This window comes from Microtus oregoni, unplaced genomic scaffold, assembly GCF_018167655.1.
Source record: "Microtus oregoni isolate MIOR12 unplaced genomic scaffold, Mior012 000045F_ref0000178, whole genome shotgun sequence".
Lineage (NCBI taxonomy): Eukaryota > Metazoa > Chordata > Mammalia > Rodentia > Cricetidae > Microtus > Microtus oregoni.
In genome coordinates, this window is record NW_024543219.1 from 3,653,239 (window position 1) to 3,674,155 (window position 20,917).

Sequence of the window (20,917 nt, forward strand, 5' to 3'; positions counted from 1 at the left end):
ACAACCTAATGATGAACCTTAGAAAAACATCCAACACACTAGATGACAACAATAAGGAAATCAACTTATGAGGCAGAGATAACACAGAATTAAATAAAAAAGTTGGCTTTTTGAAAAAACACAGAGACTGAAAATCCATAGCCAATTTAACCAAATAAAGAGAAAAAAGACTCACATTAATAACATTAGAAATGAAAAAAATAAGGTTATCAGAGTCCAGTGAAATCCAAAGGTTATTATAGAATACACTGAAAACCTACATTTCAAAAGACTGGAAAATTTGAAAAAATAGATAAATTCCTGGACACATACAACTTACCAGAATTAAATCAAGAAGACAGAAATAACTTAAAGAGATCTATAACTAGCAATGACATTGAAAATGCAACAGGGAGTCTAACAACAATGCCCAGGACTGGATGGATTCACTGTTAAATTCTACCATGCATTCAAAGAAGAGCTTCCTTAAATTGTTCTACAAAACAGAAGGAGAAAGAACATTATTCCAAACTCATTCTACAAATCTACATTTCCCTAATACCAAAACTGGGTACAGACAGAACAAAACATTAAGAACACTATAAAACAATTTCACCAATAAACATAGGCATAAAAATTATCAATAAAATGTTTGCAAACTAAACTCAACACATAAAAAAGAAGACACATCATAACCAAGATGGCTCCATTCCAAGGATGGAGAACAATCCAGCAGACACAAACTAATAAAGGTAATCCAGCACATAAGCAAACATGAGGACAGAAATCACATTACCTCCATACACGAAGAGAGAACGTTTGACAATGTTCAACATCTCTTCATTATAAGAGCCTTGAAGAACCTAGGAATAGAACTAAAGATCCCAAGCAGCCAAAGCAATCCTACGCAGAAAGAGCAATGCTAAAAAAATCACAACATCCAATTTCAGAGTCACCCCATCATGTGTGAAGATGACTCCTGCATCCTGCTCAGGTGGCCCTAGGTGGGAACAGGATTCTTAGGGAGGCGTGAGCTTTCATAGCCACCAAATTATTTTATCCACCGTGCTGTCCCTGCCCTCAGCTACAACCTTCTACCCCTGTTTGAACCCTATTTTTCTAACAACCACTTAAAATCTCTGCGTTCCGTCCATCTGGACTCCTGGCCCACCATGGGCACCCCTTGTCTGACTCATCTCTCTGGCTCATTCACCAAGAGAAACCTGAGCCTCGGCTGCTTCTGTGACTCTCCTCTTCCCAGGACACTGGGAAATGGCCAAGCACGCAGATGGGCACCACAGGGCATCAAGGATATACTCAGCATCTCAGCCCATGCCCACAGAACTCCACTCTCTCTCCTCTTCACCCGTAGCAAGTGTGTCCTGCTGCTGCATGGACTGGAGGTGAGAGCATCCTGTAAGGCTCCTAAGTCTTCCTCCAGTTCCTCTATTTGGAGATGCCCCGTGTGTCTCTGCCGGCTCAAGGTTTCCTCTAACACTCTGTCTGTAGAACGGTATTCATCCTTACTCCCAGCTCAACATCCATGCACACTCAAACCCAACAAATAATGGCCACAGGATATGGCTTGGCGGGTAACAACGTTGTGCAAGCCTGATTCCTGAGTTCTATCCCTGAACACACAGCGGAAGCAATGAACCAGCTCTTGAAAGTTGTCTTCTGACCTTCCACGCACTGTGACACAGGCAGGCTCACATTCTCTCTGTGGCTCTCCGTAGCTCTTTCTCTCTTCACACACACATTACATTTACAAAATTAAAAAAAAAAAAAAAAACCAACAAATCCAACCAGAAAGGAATCTAATGGGCCAACCACTGTTAAGAGCCATGACAAGGGTTTTGTACAGACGCCACCAAGATGACAAATAGGAACCATGAAGCCTTAGTCAGCTGTTCACTGCTGACACCATGGGGAGAAGTCTGACCATCGGTTGCCTAGGCGACCATTCTTCCTCAGTGGGTGCAGAGGAAAGTCTCCAGGGACAGACCTGTGACAACAGCAATCCCATCAGGCCATGGGGCTGACTCTGGCACGTCCCCCAGGGATTCCAGAGCTGGCTGGGAGTTGGTCTTGCTCTGTCAGTATAGAGAGGGAAAGCAGCCAAGGGAGAGCCAAGAAAAAACCAGAAAGAACTCAGGAGCGCCGGGCTACAGTGCTACCGAGCTACCTAACAGGTAATCTAGGCGAGGCCAGGGAAGAGAGACCCTGTCACAGGGCATAACACAAACATGGCAGCCAGCAGGGTGAGTGGGCTGAGCCGAGGCACCTCTGAGATGAGAAAATAAAGGTCAGGTGGGAAGTATATTAAGATAATGACGGGGTGGATCTAGAATTTGTACAGTTAGACAAATTCTGAGATTGGAGAAGCTGTCTGGAGAAAGCATTAACTATGGAAACCAAATAGGTACAAAAATATAATTTATGTATGAAGGGTAAATGCAAATGGGAGTTTGGAGTTGGCTCTGTGGCTCCAGAGCCATGGTGTCAGCCTGGCCATGGTGGCCTGCGCAGCACTCCAGGGTCTACTCTGAGACTGATGTCTGATCCACAGCCCAACCCAGATCCATCCAGGACCAGGTCCATTTCCGGAACTCAACAGTGGCTGTTAAACAGCATCATGGTGATGTTCTTGCTACATGGGAGATGCGGGTTTTGTAAATATTCAGAGTCACACTCATTTCGGGCGGGATGTGACACAGGAGGCATTGGTGCCGTGACAATGATGGCTCTCAGTTCCTCAGTGCTTAAGTGAGAAATAGCCATATAATAGAATAAAGAGCAAACCCGACAGCAACAGACACTGGCTAGCACTGCCAGGTGCCTGTGTTATTTGGCTAAGTAGAGGTTAAAAGTTGTAAGGTAGTGTTTTTGTAAAAGTCACTCCCTTTAAGAACATATGTGTGCCTTTAATCCCCGCACTGGGGAGGCAGAAGCAGGTGTAACTATGAGTTCAAGGTCAGCCTGGTCTACACAGTGAGTTCCAGGACAGCCAGGGCTACACAGAGAAACCCTGCCTTGAAAAAAATAACAAAAGAAAAAAAGAATGTATGTATTATGACATTTACATATATTTGTGAAAACGCCTGGGAGCATAACATGTTGACCGATCTCTACAAGTGGCAAGAGTGATTTTCACCTTTTTATTTTACTTGAATGAAAAGTTATTTAGAGTGAGTCACAGTGGCACATGATTGCAGTGCGGGCAGCTGGGACGCGGAGGCAGGAGGAATGCGAGTATGGGATCACCTTGGGAACTTCTGAGATCCTTTCTCAGTAAACCAGAGTGGTTTACAAAGGAATCTGCCTGACTTTCCCCAGGTGCTGGGACTGAGCACAGGGCTACACACACCACGGAAGAGCTCGACACTGCCATCAGCTCTATTACGCTCTCTCCCTCCTCTTTCTTTTTTTGTTTTTTGAGACAGGGTTTTTCTGTGTATAGCTTTGGCTGTCCTGAAACTCGCTCTGTAGACCAGGCTAGCCTCGAACTCATATCTCCTGTCTTTGCTGCCTAAGTGCTGGGATTAAAGGCATGTGCCACCACCACCCAGCCTCTAATCCTCTTTTAATTATTTGAGACACAGTCTTGTTGAGTGTTGAGTTGTTTTGGTTGGCCATAAATTTGCCATCCTCGTGCCTCAGCCTTCTGAGAAATCAGGATTAGCCCCCAGATCCAGCTCTGAATTTTTAAAAGAATATTTATTGTTTCAATAATAGGAAAAAGAGATAGCACTCTTATTTTGAAAATCTCACTTAGTGGGTAGGAAGAGGAGAAGGGAGTGAGAAAGGTCAAGCTAGAGCACAGGGCTGGGTACAAGCTCTGTGGTCAGTGGGTCTGAACTTTCTCATTCACTATCACAGTATCAGTGAGAGCAGCTGAATTAGTTAGCAAGGCCGAGTCCTTAGACAGTGCCGGCCTCTAAAATGCTCCATAAACATAAGCTGTTGTTTTCATCTGCAGTGCTGGGGATAGAATCCAGGCCTCCCACACACTCAGCAGGTACTTCAGCTCGAGCTACACCCCAGTCCCCATGGTTACAATTACTGTCTAGTGCAGTTAACATACTAAAGTTAATAGAGGGAAAGCTGCCACTAGGAACACAGAGAAGACTGTTAGGGTCACCCAAGCTCTTGGCTCTGGCTCTCTTTCCTGTTGCCAACCCCTGCATCCCTCTTACTTTCTGATCACAGGGTTAGTTAGTTCTGGATTCTCCAGCAATTCCAGGTAAAAGCCAGCTGTGATAAAAATAGTCTTGAATTCAGTCACATGGCCATTGCACAGAATGTCTCTGGTCAACTTCTCTTGCAGGAAGAACTCACAAATAAAATTATAGGGGTTAATAACTACAGCAAAACAAAACAAAACAAATAAACAAACAAACCCCTGAAAATCTGACTGGTCATAGAAAACTGTATTTAAAAAAGACACGGGAGAGCCCAGAAATGTGGAAATGTTTCAATAAATTAAAATATACCTATATAGGTATCAACAATGATGTCTCTGAAGAAAATTTAATTACAGAAGAAAAAAACCCTAAGGATTGTAAGCAAGAAACACACAGATAAAGCTTCAACTTTAGAAGAGAATATCCTTAATTCAGAAATTTATTATATTTTCTCCCATAACTAATAATGTTTTTTTTTTTTCCCTTGTAGAAACCAGGAAACAGAGACCTGCGCCATAGGCTCACAATCTAAGACCAACCAACCGAGATGGGACCCACACCAATTATTCGAGAAGGTGACTTTCCCATGTGTCCATCCTTCCTCTTTCAGCCCTTCTTATTCCTTCGATCTATCTCTGACCCTGCTCCTCTCCACTCCATGCTGATAACTCAAACTTAAGGAAGAGACCACCCAGAAAATGTTTCTTTGATGCATGATGCAAAAAGAAACACTGAAGATCAAAGAAAACAGTTTTTTTCCTTTTTTCTTTCTTTCTTATTTGTTTTTTCTTATTTCCTTTTTTTTTTTTTAAATGTTTTTGAGACAGGGTTTCTTTGTATAGTCCTGGCTGTCCTGGCACTGGCTCTGGAGAGCAGGTTGGCCTCGAACTCACAGAGATCCGCCTGCCTCTGCCTCCAGAGTGCTGGGATTAAAGGCATGGGCCAAAAACAATGCTCTTATGTAAACAGAATTATGGGTGGAGGGGAGAAAAGAAAAACAGGGAGCACAGAGTCTGTAGAAGTCAAAGGTTCTGAGGAAACTGAAGATTGAGGTAGAGTATGAACCATTTAGGGAAAGCTGTAATGACAGAACACGTCTACATGACAGTGGGCGTCACAGGTTACCCTGACCCTAGCAATGCAGTATCTGAGGCCCTGAGTGGGCGGAGCTGTTGACGTGGTGATAGGTGAGACACAGAAGAGTCTGAGGGAGCCATCCAGGAATAAGAATTAGCGGCAGAGAAAGAAATCAATTATTTGTTAAAAAGATTTCTTTAATCCCTGAGGGTCCCTGACAAACGGTTTGTTCCTCTGATGTACAGTTTCCATGATTGATTGCACCCTCCCGATGACAACAAGGCTTGCCAGATCCTGGTCTAATCCCCATTAGGATGGATCCTCAGAAGAAACCATTCTTTTCACCATAAGAAGGGAGCTTTATTTCTTCAGGTCTGTGCTCCTTAATGAACATACAAACATTCTGATGCAGAGAAACGAAAAGGCTGAGCAGGAATAAGAATGAAGAGTGGGTCCAATGATGTCACTGTAGTCATTTAAATTCAGTAATGTCTTTTAGTTCCTGGAATATCAGTCTAAAGATGTCAGTCGGATTTTAAGAAGGGTCCCACTACTATAGAGACTGTAATAAGGTGAAAGAGGGCAAGAGAAGATACAAGGGCCAAGGGAGACAGAGCAGAGGCAAAAGTGACTCCCACAGAAATGAAGAATGAACAGCAACCACATTGACCCAACTCAGCTCAAAGTTAAGATGGTATTTTATTAGTGGAGAACTGAAAATACTGTGAGAAAAGGAACTCTAAGTATACTTAATCCCCAAATTTCATTGCTCAGAAAGTTTTTGCAATCAATGTTTCTTTAAGGTTTATTTATTTATTTTATGTATATGAGTGCTCTATCTGCATGTGCACCTACATGCCAGATCAGGATCCCACTATATATAGTCATGAGCCACCATGTGGTAGCTGGGAATTGAACTCAGGACCTCTGGAAGAGCAGCTGGTGCTCTTAGCCACTGAGCCATCTCATCTTTCCAGCCCACAATCAATGTTCTTTAAAGCTTACGCTTACAATAAAGTTAAGCCATTGTGGCCTTGGTGCAGTGGTACATACCTATAATTCCATCAGGCTGAGGAAAAAGGATTGCCATTAGTTTGAGGCCAACTTGAGCTGCACAGAGAGTTCCATGTAACTCGTAAGGATGGGCTACATAGTGAGACCCTGTCTCCAAAACAAAACAAAGGTTGCTTATGAACTACCCACAAGTGCCAAGAAGCCAAGAGACTACTTTTGAGGGCGGAGACAGAATTCTTCTTGGAAGTCTAGGAAAGCAGGACCAGGGCCGGAGGCGCAGAAGTGACTAATGGTATCTGTAGAAGTTTGGGCTTACTGTAGACTGTAAAGACTCAGAACTCAGGCATGCTTGTTCAGTAAGAGACTCATCTTTGCACACGCTCCCATGGTTCTGCATGAGGGGCCCCAACAACGAATTCAATTCCAAAATGTGCTTCATTTAAATACATACTTTTTCGACTCCTATTAAATACATAATTACAGTTATAGTCACCTGAACTTCTCCTTACAGCGGCGTGTGTCACCAGCCTCTCACAGCTATGTCATTAGCTTTGGTACGGTGCAGACTGGCTATTACAGCACATTTTAATGGTGTAGCCTCGCTTGGCAAATAAACATCAACTTGATGTTTTATAGGACTTTTAAAGTAAAACTAGTTTGCTCATAATATTTTTATAGGATATTGGATCACATCTGAGAAGCGAAGCCAGCCAGCCACATTCTGCAAGCACGTGAGAATTAGATCCTCTCTACAACCAGGATAACTGCATAAAAGTCAGTGCCGCAACACTAAGCCTCGCCTAGAATTTTATTTCTAGCTGGATGTTGTGGTGCTTGCCTTTAACCCCAATACTAGGGAGGTAGAGGCAGGAGGATCTCTGTGAGTTCAAGGCAGCCTGGCCTACAGAGCGAGTTCCAGGACAACCAGGGCTACATAGTGAGATCTTGTCTCAAAACAACAAAGAAACAAAAAGAGAGTTTTAATTTCAATATATCAATATTAGCTTTAAGAACATATGTTTTCTTGGTAACGGGCAAACATTCAAAGCTCACGATCACGCTGGATGCTCTAGGCTCAGGTGTGGGGAGTAGGGCAAGTGGGAACCTTGCTATCCATCTGCTGCAGAAATGCGCCGACAATGCTTCTCTGCACTGTGCTGCCACAGGGACCTCAGGAGCAAAGCCCTGACGCCACAGCAAGCGACAAACAATCTCTCAGTTACTTCCTCCTCTGGAGAATGGAAATTATCCATCTATCAGTAACCCTCTGCTAGGGACTCCACAGAAGCCATCTGGAGTTCTATCCTAGAAGCTGCCCTCCTGAGATAATTTCAGAGATATTTCCATTACAATAGAGAGGAAAAAGCAGTTCAATTCTGCCTCTTCCTGCCATGCTAGGAACTGAACCCAGGTCCTGCGCACGCTCACTAAGAAAGTGAGGTATCATTGAGATACAGCCCAGCTCTTCAACTCTGCTTTATATACTGTTCTTCATTTTATCATTACTTTATTTTTTTTTAATTTTAATTTTATTTTTTTGAGACAGGGTTTCTCTGTAGCTTTAGAGGCTGTCCTGGAAGTAGCTCTTGTAGACCAGGCTGGCCTGGAACTCACAGAGATCCACCTACCTCTGCCTCCCGAGTGCTAGGATTAAAAGTGTGTGCCACCACTGCCCGGCATTACTTTATTTTCTAGGCAAACCACTATCACCTAAACAGTAAAAACAAAATGGCTGCACTGGAAATGCCGCTTAAGTGCCTGCAAATGTACACATCATTCTCAGATTTTAGTATTGACAAGTAAAGTTAGTTCTGTATTGACTTCTAAGATATTTCTTTTTTGTTGTGAAAATTGGCATTCACAGTATAGATATCATCACAGCATTTTGAACAGAACAGGGTTTAGTAGAGTCGCCTTCCCATCAACTCTTCCACGGCCTGCCACCCTTGGTTCTCTCTTGTGCCCCTCACCCATCTCTTTTCTCTTTCAAGTTTAATGTGTCTTATGCATATCCCCAGCCTTCCTCATTACCTATTTTCACCTTCTCTTGGTCTCCTTTCTAGGTTTCGGCGACACACACACACACGGGATGCACACATGAGAGAGAACACGTGGTTTTGTCTTACAGAGTTTAAGTTGCCTCACTTAACATTATACTTTCCAGATCTATTCACTGTAGTGATATTTCATTTGTAATAAATAAAGTTTGCCTGAAGATCAGAGAGTAAAACAGCCCCACTGCTCAGCCTTACAGACCAGGCAGAGGTTACACACACCTTTAATCCTAGTAGCCACACTAGTTGCCATAGAAACCTGGCAGTGCATGCCTTTAATCCCAGCACTAGAGAGGAATATAAAACGGGAGGAGACAGTTCTCAGGCTCAGTCTCATTCTGAGATTCCTGGAGGCAGGATCGCCATTTCGGACTGAGGCTGAGGTAAGAGCCAGTGGCTGGCTGCTTTGCTTTTCTGACCCTCAGGTTGAACTTCAATTTCTCTCTCTGAGTTTTTATGAATCATTCTTCAATTCATTTTCCAGAAAATTTCATTTTTTGCTACTGTTGAGTAAAATTACAGTTCTGCTGTGATGTAAGCTCCTAACCCCGTGCATTTCAGCTACAGCAGGCTGACATTTTGAAAATTAACAGACAATAGTTTCCGGCCCACATGAGATACCTGCTCCCTCATTTCTTTCATTTTTTCCAACCGCTTGAGTTTTGTGGCATATTCTTGAACTTCTTTTAATCCGATATCTGTGCAGAGACGAACCAAGAAACGCAAACCTAAATTAAAAAACAAAACCAAAAACAAAACAAAAAATATTTAGGAAAGACACACAGAGCAAGCCTGACATTTGGCAGAGGCAGGATGCTGACAGCACTTCGTTTTCTCTTAAAACATAATTATAGTAAGGCGGTGGTGCTGCACGTCTTTAATCCCAGCACTCGGGAGGCAGAGGCCGACAAACCTCTGTGAGTTCGCGGCCAGCCTGGTTTACAGAGTGAGTTCCAGAACGGCCAGTCTTACCTCTCCACCCCAACCCAAACTCATTACACCTTGCAGTCTCTAGACCTGGGAGCACCGACTTCCTTGTAGGTGACCTGCCCTGTTATGCCACCAGACCACAGAGAGGGCACAGCATAAGGATGACAACTCAGGGCTGCAACGTTTGTTAATGTGCCAATGACAGATACACACACAAAGATTACTAAGGGAGAGTGCACAGGGAAGGAGGAGGAAAATATTACCAGTAAATGTTCTTTTTACTGCTGGTAAATTCATTGTTTTAATCAATATTATTTACATTAAAGAAGCACACTTTATAGTTGGGCTTGAAGCCAACATCAAATATGTATAAGACAATTACAAGAGAGGGTGGATGTGCACACTGTGAGCTGACACCCAGGCGAGGCCCTGGAAGAGTCCCACACTTTGCCTCAGCCTGTGCTCTTCCCACCCACCCCACACTTCCGCTCCTGGAACTTCTGTGTGTATGATCATCACATCATAAAACAGCAAGAAAATCCTCTCAGCACTTATACACCTCACTCAACATATTTAGCTGGGTTCATACAAATGATTAGTTTATTTAGAGACAAGGTCTCACGCATCCCAGGCTGGCCTCAAACTTGCTAGGTAGCCGAGGGTGATCTGGCTTTTCCTCCACAGAGCTGAGACTACAGGCACAAGCCACCAAGCCTGCTTTATTATTGGTATGTATATTAGAGTTTGCTTTTGGATTTAAGATTGTATTGATAAATTAGCAAAGGTGTGATGATTTATAGCCGTAATCTCAGAATTGTAAAGCTGAGGCAGGAGGATTGCCACAGTCCAGGCCAGCCTGGACTAAGAGTGAGCCCCATCTCAAAAGAACAAAGTTTTAAGATGCAAAGAATGAAAAGCAAACCAAGTGATTTCTTTCTGACCAATGAGAACACAATGCATAAGACGCCTGCCATTTGTTGTCTCATTGCTTTGTGACGCTTCTGTGCCAGCTCAAAAGATTTGGTTTCTGTCAATACAAGAGCAATGCAGACCATGGTAGAGCATTTGTAAGTTAAGTACGGATACAAAGAAAAAATGAGAGTTAATAATTTCTCCTCTACCCTCAGACAGAGTTAAACATTTTAGATATTTCTTTGTACTCTCTTGTCAGTTATCAAGACAATAAGCAAAAGCTAAGTTAAAAGCTAGTTTTGGAGGGATGGAGGGAGAGAGTACAGGCAAGACAACTGGAATGGGGGGCAATGTGGAAACCTAGTGCAGTGGAAACTTCCTGGAACTTCCTAGTGAGGACTCTAGTGATGGAGGATACAGAGCCTGAAGAGGCCATTTTCTGTAGCCAGGCAAGGCGTCCAGTGTCCCATATCTGTCCTGCCTGTAAGATGTGCTGGGGCAAAGGCGGTTCAGAGCTTGTGGGAATGGCCAAGCAATGACTGGTCTAACTTGAGGCCCAAGCCATCAGAAGGAGCCCATGCCCTCACTTCCTGGATGGCCAGGATCTGGAGTTGGATGGCTCAAAGACCTAGGGTAGAACCAAACATGATTAACAAAAGAAACAAGTCAATGAAATGATTCCTAACGGTATTCTGCTACATTCATAGATGTGTGCCCAGCCCAATTGCCATTAGAGAGGCTTCCTTTGGCGGGTGATGGGATACTGCCATCAGCTGATGATGTAGACACCATAGCCAAACCTTAAGAGCTCAGGGAACCCCAAGGAAGAGGGGGAGGAAGAATTATAAGGCCCAGAGGGGTTGAGAACACTAGGAGAATCAACTAGGCAGGGCCCATGGGGACTCTCAGAGACTGAAGCAACAAACACAGAGGAGCCTGCAGAGGTCTGCACCAGGTCCTCGGCAGACAGGCTGAGGTTGTTTAGCTTGAGGCTTTTGTGGACTCCTAACAGTGGGGTTGTCTCTGACTCTTTTTGCCTGTTCTTGGGAACTTTTCCTCCTATTGGGTGGCCTTGTCAAGCCTTGCTATGACAGTTTGTGCCTAGTCTTTTTGTGTCTTGTTATGCCATTTTTGGTTGATGTCCCTGGGAGCCCTGCTCTTTTCTGAAAGAAAATGGAGGAGCAGTGGATCTGGGGGATAGGGGATGTGTGCATGGGACTGGGAGGAGCTGGCGAACAGGCTGTGGTTGGGATATACTGTATGAGAAAAGAATAAATGAAAAAAAAAATAACCCACTAGTTTTTTGTTTTGTTTCTTTTAAAGGCAGGGAGTCATGCATGTGGCCCAGAGTGGCCCACAACTCATTATGTAGTTGGGGCTAGCCTATGACTTCTAACCCTTCTGTCTCTGCCTCCCAGACAAGCAACACCATACCCAGCTTCAGCAATGCTGGGGATCAAAGTTAGGGCTCCTTCGTTTCTGGGCAAGTTCTCTACCAACTAAATTATATTTTTAACCCCTAAAAATAAATTTCTAATACCTAAAAAATAGCCATAATGTGATGAAATTGTGTTTATTTAATTGAAAAAGTAGTTCCAAAATGTACCCGTTTCCTTGTGATAAACTACAAAGCAGAAGACCCCACAAATCTGAACTTCTGATCACTCAGAGGCTCCTGATAGCTAGCTCAGTTCCAGCTTCCAGGAAGGCTGGACTGGCTCCCAGGCACGTCAGTTTCTGAGTCACCATGTTCCTCTCTATTGGGCGGAGTACTGCACACACAGTAGGTGTGCTGGCTCTGTATTGCTTCTGTCTACCATGACCCAGGTGTACATCTCCCTCTTGCTCTACTATGCTGCCAGGCTGTTTGTTTCGCTTCCTTTAGTACTGCTGGGCTGCAGGCACCTACCATCCTGCCAGGCTTCAACCATACTTCCTGACAGCCTTAGAGTAAGGGGGTATAGAGCACACTTCTCCCCTTGCCACAACTACCATCAAAATTATACTTTATAATCATTAGCTAGATGTCAAAAATTAATTTCTTTTCTTTTTTTTGCCTTTTGTTTTTCAAAACAGAGCTTCTCTGTGTAACTACTCTGGCTGTTCCAGAACTCACTCTGTAGACCTGGTTGGCTTTTAATTCACAGATATCCACTTGCCTCTGTCTCCCAAGTATTGGGATTAAAAGTGTATATCACCAGAAGAAAGTGACTGGTAAACTACCATTATAGGTGGAACTGTCTTTGAAATGTCCTGTTTCATGGAAAAGTCTGCTGGATACTATGGACCAGTAGGCTGAAGATGGATGCCCCAATGTTACAGAAGAACTTTGGGTGACTGACTGTCCAGGCAGCAAGATGTCTCTGTCAATTCTAGAAGTTGCTTACAATGCACTTCCTGTTTACTTAGGTAATATTATATCCTTCTGGAGTCTTTGATGGAGTTGAAGAGTAGATAGTAATAATATAACTTTACTTACAAGTAATAAAAGATAAAGTATATATAAATATTGTAAGTGTAATTCTTTTTTTTTTTTTTTTGGTTTTTCAAGACAGGGTTTCTCTGTGGCTTTGGAGCCTGTCCTGGAACTAGCTCTTATAGACCAGGCTGGTCTCGAACTCACAGAGATCCGCCTGCCTCTGCCTCCCGAGTGCTGGGATTAAAGGCGTGCGCCACCACTGCCTGGCTGTAAGTGTAATTCTTATTTGAATTGAATTGAATTCTTCCTTTTGTCTATGTGTTGCTTTTATTGGTTAAAGAATAAAGAAACTGGCTTGGCCTGACAGGGTAGAACAGAGCTAGGTAGGGAAAACTAAACTGAATGCTGTGAGAAAGAAGAGTGGGGTCAAAGAGAAGCTATGTAGTTGGAGACAGATGCTGGGAACTTTACCTGGTAAGTCACAGCCACATGGCGATACACAGATTACTAGCAATGGGTTAAATTAAGATATAAGTGTTAGCCAATAAGCAGCTAGAGCTAATGGACCAAGCAGTGTTTTAAATAATATAGTTTCTGTGTGATTATTTCAGGTCTGAACTGCTGGGCTGGAACGAACAAGCGACCTCATATGACAGCAGTTGGTTGATTAAGTCCTCTCTTCTATAAGCAGGGCTCCAGAATTACCCTGCCCACTCTCTGTGGTTGACTCCATTTCCACAGATGTCGTTTTTCATTGCTGTGCTCCCTGGCACATCTCTAATTTCTCCTTTTCTACTACACTGTTCCCTGCAGTCGACAAACAGCCACCTCTTCCATCCTTAGAGAAGCAGCCCTAGACCACTCCTCACGCCCACTGCGTATTTCAACCTGCTGCTCTTCTGTTTCTGCCTCTACTTTCCCAATGACTTTCCAAAGTCAGTGGCTTTTGGTTGGTAACTTCTATGATTTTTTTCTCAATACTGCATATGAAATCCGGAGCATCTGAGTATCATGCAAGCATCGCCACTGAGTGACGGTCCCAACCCCAAGTGCCATAAGTCATAGTGTCTTCCTGAAGTCCATCTCCCTTGGCTTTGGGGGCGCTGTTTTTGTCTGCTCCCCAGACCTCCTTTCTCAACCCCCTCCGCGTCCTCTACTCCACTTGAATGTTGGTTCTGCAGGTCCACTCTTGGACTGTTAATTTATGATCTCTCCTGGGATGTCGCACCCATTTATCAACCTCAGTCAGGCTACATCTTAATAATTTAAAGCTAGTTTCTCACTCCAAATGCACATTTCTCCTCAGTGTTTACCACAGTTGTCTCTACATCTCATGGTGACTTTGTTAGAGGAGCTTGGATGGTTCAGCCACATCACAAGACCCAAGAACACCTGCCCCACGCTGACATCACCACCCCAACTCTTTCTTCCTCTACATAAATACTTAAGTTACACTTCTCTTTCACCTACTTTCACAATTACTCATTTTGACTATTAAATATCTTGTTTGAGTATGTGCATGTGATGTGTACATGTTCATGTGTGTATGAGTGTATGTGTATTTATGTGTTACCAGATATGATGAATGCATGTGTACATGCTCATATGTGTATGGGTGTATATGTATTTATGTGGGTACCAGATGTGTACAAGTTCATGTGTGTATGTGTATTTATGTGGGTACCAGATGTGATATATGCATGTGTACAAGTTCATGTGTGTATGTGTATTTATGTGGGTACCAGATGTGATATATGCATGTGTACATGTTCATGTGTGTATGTGTATTTATGTGGGTACCAGATGTGATATATGCATGTGTACATGTTCATGTGTGCATGTGTATTTATGTGGGTACCAGATGTGATATATACATGTGTACCTGTTCATGTGTGTTTGGGTATATGTGTATTTATGTGGGTACCAAATGTGATATATGCATGTGTACATGTTCATTTGTATATGGGTGCATGTGTATTTATGTAGGTACCAGATGTGATACATACATGTGTGTTCATGTGTGTTTGGGTATATGTGTATTTATGTGGGTGCTAGGTATGATGTATGCATGTGTACACATTCATGTGTGTATGGTGTACATGCATTAATGTGGGTGCTAGGTGTCTTCCTTAATTGCTCTCCACCTTATATTTGAGAGAGGGTCTCTCAGTGGACCCTCAGTGGTCTATGCTATGCTACATCAGTGTTGAATAGTGTCTGGAATATAGTGTTCATTCATAAGAGCGTGTACAAAAATAGCCAATTTCTGATCAGTAAGACACTGAAAGCAGCAGGTTTAAAATAATTTGCAATGTCACAATTACTAGGTAAGTCTTCTGTGTACACACTTATCTCAGTAATCCACAATGAAAAGGTAGTCTATGCTTTGGGAATAATATACCATTGTTGCTCCCTTCCCCCTTCCCACAGAAGAGCAGCTTAGAGGCGATTTATAGAAAATAAAATGACTATTTCCAAGGCTAACCTGAGTTACATAGTAAGTTCTTGCCTAGCATGGGCTACATGAGACCCTGCTTAGACAAACAAACCCCAACCAGTTTAGGTAGTTGTCCTCTGAAATGCAGGAGATCATCTGTAAGCTGTAAAATAGGCCAAGTTTTAATGTAAAGAGCTCCATTCTGTGTGTATGCATGTTTTGCCTGCACATATGTCTGCACCACATGCATACAGTTCCCTCAGAATCCTGATGGGTTCACCAGAAAATGATTCTGTTTCAGATAACATTCCGCAGATTTCCCCACTAAGGCTCCAGCTGTGGCCGTCAATTGATTACACTTGTTTTGAGGATTATACAGGCCAAAGTCATCTTAGATATTCCTTACAGTGTACACAGTCATTCATTTAACTTTTAGGGTAACTCTTAAAACCTCTGTAAAGGGAAACAATGTGGCCTTGCTGGCCCGGCACCAAGGCATTGTGGCTGCTCCAGAGATTTTCATCTGGAAGCAATTCTACCCTTGAAGGGGCATTTTGCCAAGCCTGGAGACTTCAAGTTTCAACAAACAGGGCGGGAGTGCCACTAGTAGGTGAAGGCTGAGGACGCTGCTTACAAACCTGCTGATCTCTTGGGAAACTAGGAATGTTAAATACACTGGGTTCTCTTCTCAATGGTCCTGATATCTTGCCCAGAAGGCTGGGAGTGGATTTTGTTAATAAGCTGGTAACCTTTTTGCTATCTGTGGAGAAAGAAAGTACCCACCTTTTGCTTAGAGACAGACCTCACCCACATTCCCCAGGATGATTACCCTAACTCTTCTTCCCTAGAACACTATATAGTCACACTTGAGCTTTACTGTGCACCTGGAATTAGACGGATTGTTGCCCGGAAACCTTCCCCCAAATTGAACTATGTTTTAAATATGCTGACAAGCCTGGCGGTGGTGGCACACGCCTTTAAACCCAGCACTTGGGAGGCAGAGGCAGGCGGATCTCTGGGAGTTCGAGACCAGCCTGGTCTACAAGAGCTAGTTCCAGGACAGGCTCCAAAACCACAAAGAAACCCTGTCTTGAAAAACCAAATAAATAAATAAATAAATATGCTGACAGTGAACAGCCTGGCATTGGATGCCCAGAAGTCTCTGATCCAGGTTGATGAGGTTTTCATTCTCGTCTTTCTTGAGGTGCACTTCCCTGTCTTACACCTGCAGGGGATCCCTTCAATGAACCAGGTGGCAGGCAGGCAGGTTCCACTTTCAAATACTGTCCCTGGACTTCTTGTTCCCGAATGGTCTCTAAAGTGACTGAGACTAAAAACCACACAGAAAGTTTCTTTTTGAAAAGGAACAGGGAAAATAGATGCTTGAGCCAACTGCAAACTACAATTCTGTACATTTTAAGAGTTGTACAATGATGGCCCTGTAGGCCCTTTCCTCCCTGGTGTCTGCTCCTGTGGCTATCAGGTGAGGAACCTACTTCTTGATCCTGAACCTCTTCTCAGTCCTTGGCAGTGCAGCTCTTCCAAGAGCCAGGCAGAGACTCCACCTGCTCCTTGGATCAGGCTGCATCATCAGAAACCCGAGCTCAGGAGAGATGTGTTTACTGTAATGTGCTGCCTGTATTTATTATTGTAGAGAACAAGATGAAAAAGACTTTTCAAAGATGTTCTCTTTGCTGCAGCGCTGATCTCAGCACCGCCCACGCCTCTCAATGACTATCCACACCATGAATGAAGAGATTTCTTCTCAAGGAATTGCTTTTTGTTTCCTAACAAAGATGGTAAAAATTCTAAATTGACTATGACTTTCCTCTTTTCTTTTTGGTTTTTCGAGACAGGATTTTCTCTGTGCAGCCCTGGCTGTCCTGAAACTCGCTACGCTAAGTAGAAGAGGCTGGCCTTGAGATCTGTTTGCCTCTGTGCTGGGATCAAAGGTGTGAGCCACCAACACCCAGCTGACTTTCCTCTTTGACTAAATGCAATTCAGGACAAAACTGACAATTAGTGGTGAGATGCAGCAATGAAGATGGCTTTTTTCTCTTTCCTTAGCCCAGATTTTGCAGTAATCCTGCACAGGACCGGGCACAGTGACAAGAGAGGCGGTACATGGACGCTTCTGCAAAGCTCATTTCACAACTCACAAGCAAGTAACATGTCAGGATAGCATCTTAAAACTAGGGGTGGGAGAGACGAACAGCCAGTAAAGCACTCGCTGTGCAAACATGAGGATCTGAGTTTGGGTCCCCGGAACACACAACGGAACACCAAGCACGGTGGCACAAGGTTCCAGTGCTGGAAGACGGGGACAGGTGGGTCTCTGGGGCTCACTGGTAAACCAGTCTAGCCAGACTGGCAAGCTCCAGGACAGTAAGAGACCCTCCCAAGAAATGAGGTAGAGAGCAATTGAGGAAGACTCCGGATACTGACCTGTAGCACATGCGTGTACCTATGTGCACAGTGACCACACACACACACAAACACATTTAAGTGCCACTAAAAAAAAAATCACCAGCAAGATTATTATTATTCATGTTTTGTTTTCAAAAATAGTAAAAGTATCTTTTTTTCCAACCTGAAAACATCGAACACTAAAGTGGGTAGTTAAAAATGCTTTTCACGGGACTGCCCACAGGACTTACTGCTCTTGCAGAGGACCTGGGTTTGGTTCCTAGCACCTACATCAGGCAGCTCCCAACTACTTGCAACTCCAGTTGCAAAGGACCTGACACCCTCCGGCCTCTTTGGTTCCCTGCACACATGTGGTGCATATGAATTCACACAGGTATACACACATACATTAAAAGACTCTTAAAGACAAGCTGGTCTTTGTGTCTTTTACGTCATGCATGCCGATCCCACTCATCTCCTGTTCCCTCTGAAACACCCTCCTCCAACAAAACAAAACAAAATTTAAGATAAAAACGGAAAAAAAGAAAGAAAGAAACGAGGAAGAAGGGGAAAATCTCCACATGGAAGCTGCAGTGTGACACAGTGAGTCACAGTAAACCCTTTATCCCTACATCTTTACACGCAGGCGTTCATCACAAAGAATAACTGGTTTGGTTCGAGGCCTGTCTCTGCTGCACCACTGACACCGGGCCCTCACTGGGACTCTTCCCGGACATCCTGTTGCTGCCCTGTCTCAGAGATTCTGAGGCCGGGGCTGGAAGGACTGCTCCCTGCCCCAGCCTGTGCTCCAGCAGATCACAGATGGGCTGGATGTTGGGGTGGGCCAACACTGAACCCTGGTTTTGAGCCTGGGTAGTTGCAGGGTTGGTCAACCCACACCTCTCCCGTCTTCACCACAGGGTGCCATGGCTAGTTCAGCCCTTGCAGCTATGAGGGGCCAGTCTCCGCTGTCACATCCTCAGGGCGGTTCTCTCACACTCATCTCTCTCCCCTGACCACACCGGAGGAGTGATGGGGACAGCGCTCCCACCTGCCTCAGGCGTCAGCGGGGTGAAATCTCGCCTCCGCCCATGCCAGTGGTACACGTCTTTAATCCCAGGACTCGGGAGGCAGATGCAGGCAGATCTCTGAGTCTGCAGCCAGCCTGGTCTACAGAGTGAGTCCCAGGACAGCCAGGGCTACAGAGTGAGTCCCAGGACAGCCAGGGCTACACAGAGAAACCCTATCTTGAAACAAAACAAAACCAAACCATTAAAAAAAAAAGTTAAAAAGTGCTTCTCCTGGGTTGGCAAGATGGCTCATCCTCTAAAGGTGGTTTCCATGCAGATCTTGTAGCTTAAGTACAATCCTCAACCACGTAAATGTGGGCGAGAGACCCCATTCCACAAAGTTGCCCTCTGGCCTACAGAGGCACACTATGGCATACGTGTGCCTACCACACATTATATACATACTCCAATAAAAATCCTACAAACGCCTTCCCTATAAAACATCGGTGTCTATATAAACTCAGGTGACCGAGGCTGACCTGAACTCTGACCTCTAGCCCTCCCACCTTCACCACCCGGCACTCAGAGCATGGCTGCTTTGAGTTAGCGAGGCGGTCAAAGCAGGACTTTGTTCATGCCAGGCAAGCAATCATTCTACCAACAGTGCTACAGCTGCTTCCCCCAAGATTTGTCCTTAAACTTTTTAATAAAGGACTGAGATGCAGATTTGCTTAAAATAAACAGAATGTGGTGTTATACTTAAACCTATCAACAACTAAGTTCTATAAAAATGCGCACTTAAGGAGTCAAATTTTCTGACTGTATAAAAACTTTGAAGATATGTACCACAAATGAGGCTTCGTTTATGAATACTGTTACTACAGCAAATTTAACTACCTATTAGAACACAGAGTGTGGTATCTTTGCCTTCAAAGTTACAAAATACAAAGTCACTTACATTCAACATTCTCTGGAAATTTCCTGTGAATCTCTTTGTAAGTATCTAAGGCCTTTTGGTAGTTACCTGTAAGTAAACAGAGAAAAAATGTAATAATAGTTAGCTATATAAAGTTATAAAAATATTACTAAATTTAATTAAAATGTTGATTCTAATCCAAAGCATTGGTATACCACAATGGTTTAGATGAGAGCTTACTTTTCATGTTTGCACAATTCTTGAGTCATTTCTGGGAGAAACAGATATACAACGTGGGTGTGCTGTTTCATGCCTGTAACCTTGGCACTCAGGAAGCAGAGGAAGGGGACTTCTGTCATGTGGAGGCCAGCCTGATCACACAGTGAGTTTCAGGACAGCCAGGGCTACACAATAAGACTGGGTTTCAAAAAACAAAACAAAACCCCCCAAAATATATGAATAAACAAAACTGAAAAAGGGTCAGAGTGGAGGAAATGGTTGAGATTTAGTATTCGCTTCTCAACAGAACCAATGCCGTGACTAGCTGATGGATCCACTCTGAGTGGGTGTGGCTCAGTGGTCCCATGCAAAGGAACACGCATCTCAGTCAAACTGTCATCTGACCGGAGCCATGGTCGTGCTAGAGAGTGAGCCCTCCAGTGCAGGACCAGACTAAGTCTGTGATGGATGTCCTGGCCACTTTGAAGACACTGACAGCTATCAGGTAACCACACAGACAACCTCAGTTTGTGCTTCCTTCGGGGTCAGGATTATCTTTTCCTGGGCGTTCTATGGTCTGTGTGGGGTTTATGAACGTAACTCTGACCTCCTAGCTGACTCTCTGGCATTTAAGCTACAGGCATCATCTTTGGACAGAAGCACAAACCTCTGCACCTAATGACGTCTGTTGTAAATAACACACAGTTCTCGCTGTCCCAGGTCTGAATTAATCACTCGGGCAGGAAATGGAAATAGAAACTAATATAAAAAGAATATTTTGTGGTTAACATGTAATGATTTCACGTTAATTTTGAGTAAGAACTCGTTTTTAGGAGAGTTCCTGGAATAGCCTGCAGGCTATGGTGTACTTAGTGGTAGAGTGTTTGCTATTAAATTCAAACCCAGTGCCAATCCACGGCCCTTGCCTTAAATAAAAACAAAACACCCCCACTTTGTAAGCATGACCTTTCCTGTATGTAGTAATTACTATGTTTTTCACATAATATGTATAATAAATTATGTGTGGTTATTCAGAAAGTTAATGTTTAGTAAACATTCAACTGGAACACATTTATATGCATAACTACCTAAAAGAAAAGACAGAAACTAAATAAGAAATGAATAAAGTCAAAACACTTACCACTTCTTCTGAAACAGCTAGCTACCATCAGCTGCCATTTCACTTGTGTGGGTCTAGAAAAGAAAGAAATTAGTGGAAATTAGAGATGAAAAAATAATGAGACGGTGAAACAGATTCATTAAGCTTTCTACCTCTAATTTCTTTGAGTACTTCAGACCTTTTGTTTATTTAGTCTTTATTAACAGCATACAGGCTTACACATTTAGAACAAAAAATTCT

At 43.6% G+C, this 20,917-nt stretch overlaps 1 protein-coding gene across 2 annotated transcripts in view; it reads right to left on the reverse strand.

Annotated features, from left to right (window-relative positions):
• The window catches only part of Ift88 (intraflagellar transport 88), a 97,411-nt gene that overhangs the window by 18,159 nt on the left and 58,335 nt on the right, over positions 1-20,917 (reverse strand). For both annotated transcript variants that reach the window (XM_041633968.1, XM_041633967.1), the window contains exons 21-23: positions 20,699-20,751; positions 19,381-19,446; positions 8,930-9,036 (exon numbers count right to left, since the gene is read on the reverse strand). In XM_041633968.1, the coding sequence (XP_041489902.1) occupies positions 8,930-9,036; positions 19,381-19,446; positions 20,699-20,751 (226 nt within the window). The remainder of the gene's footprint in view (positions 1-8,929; positions 9,037-19,380; positions 19,447-20,698; positions 20,752-20,917) is intronic.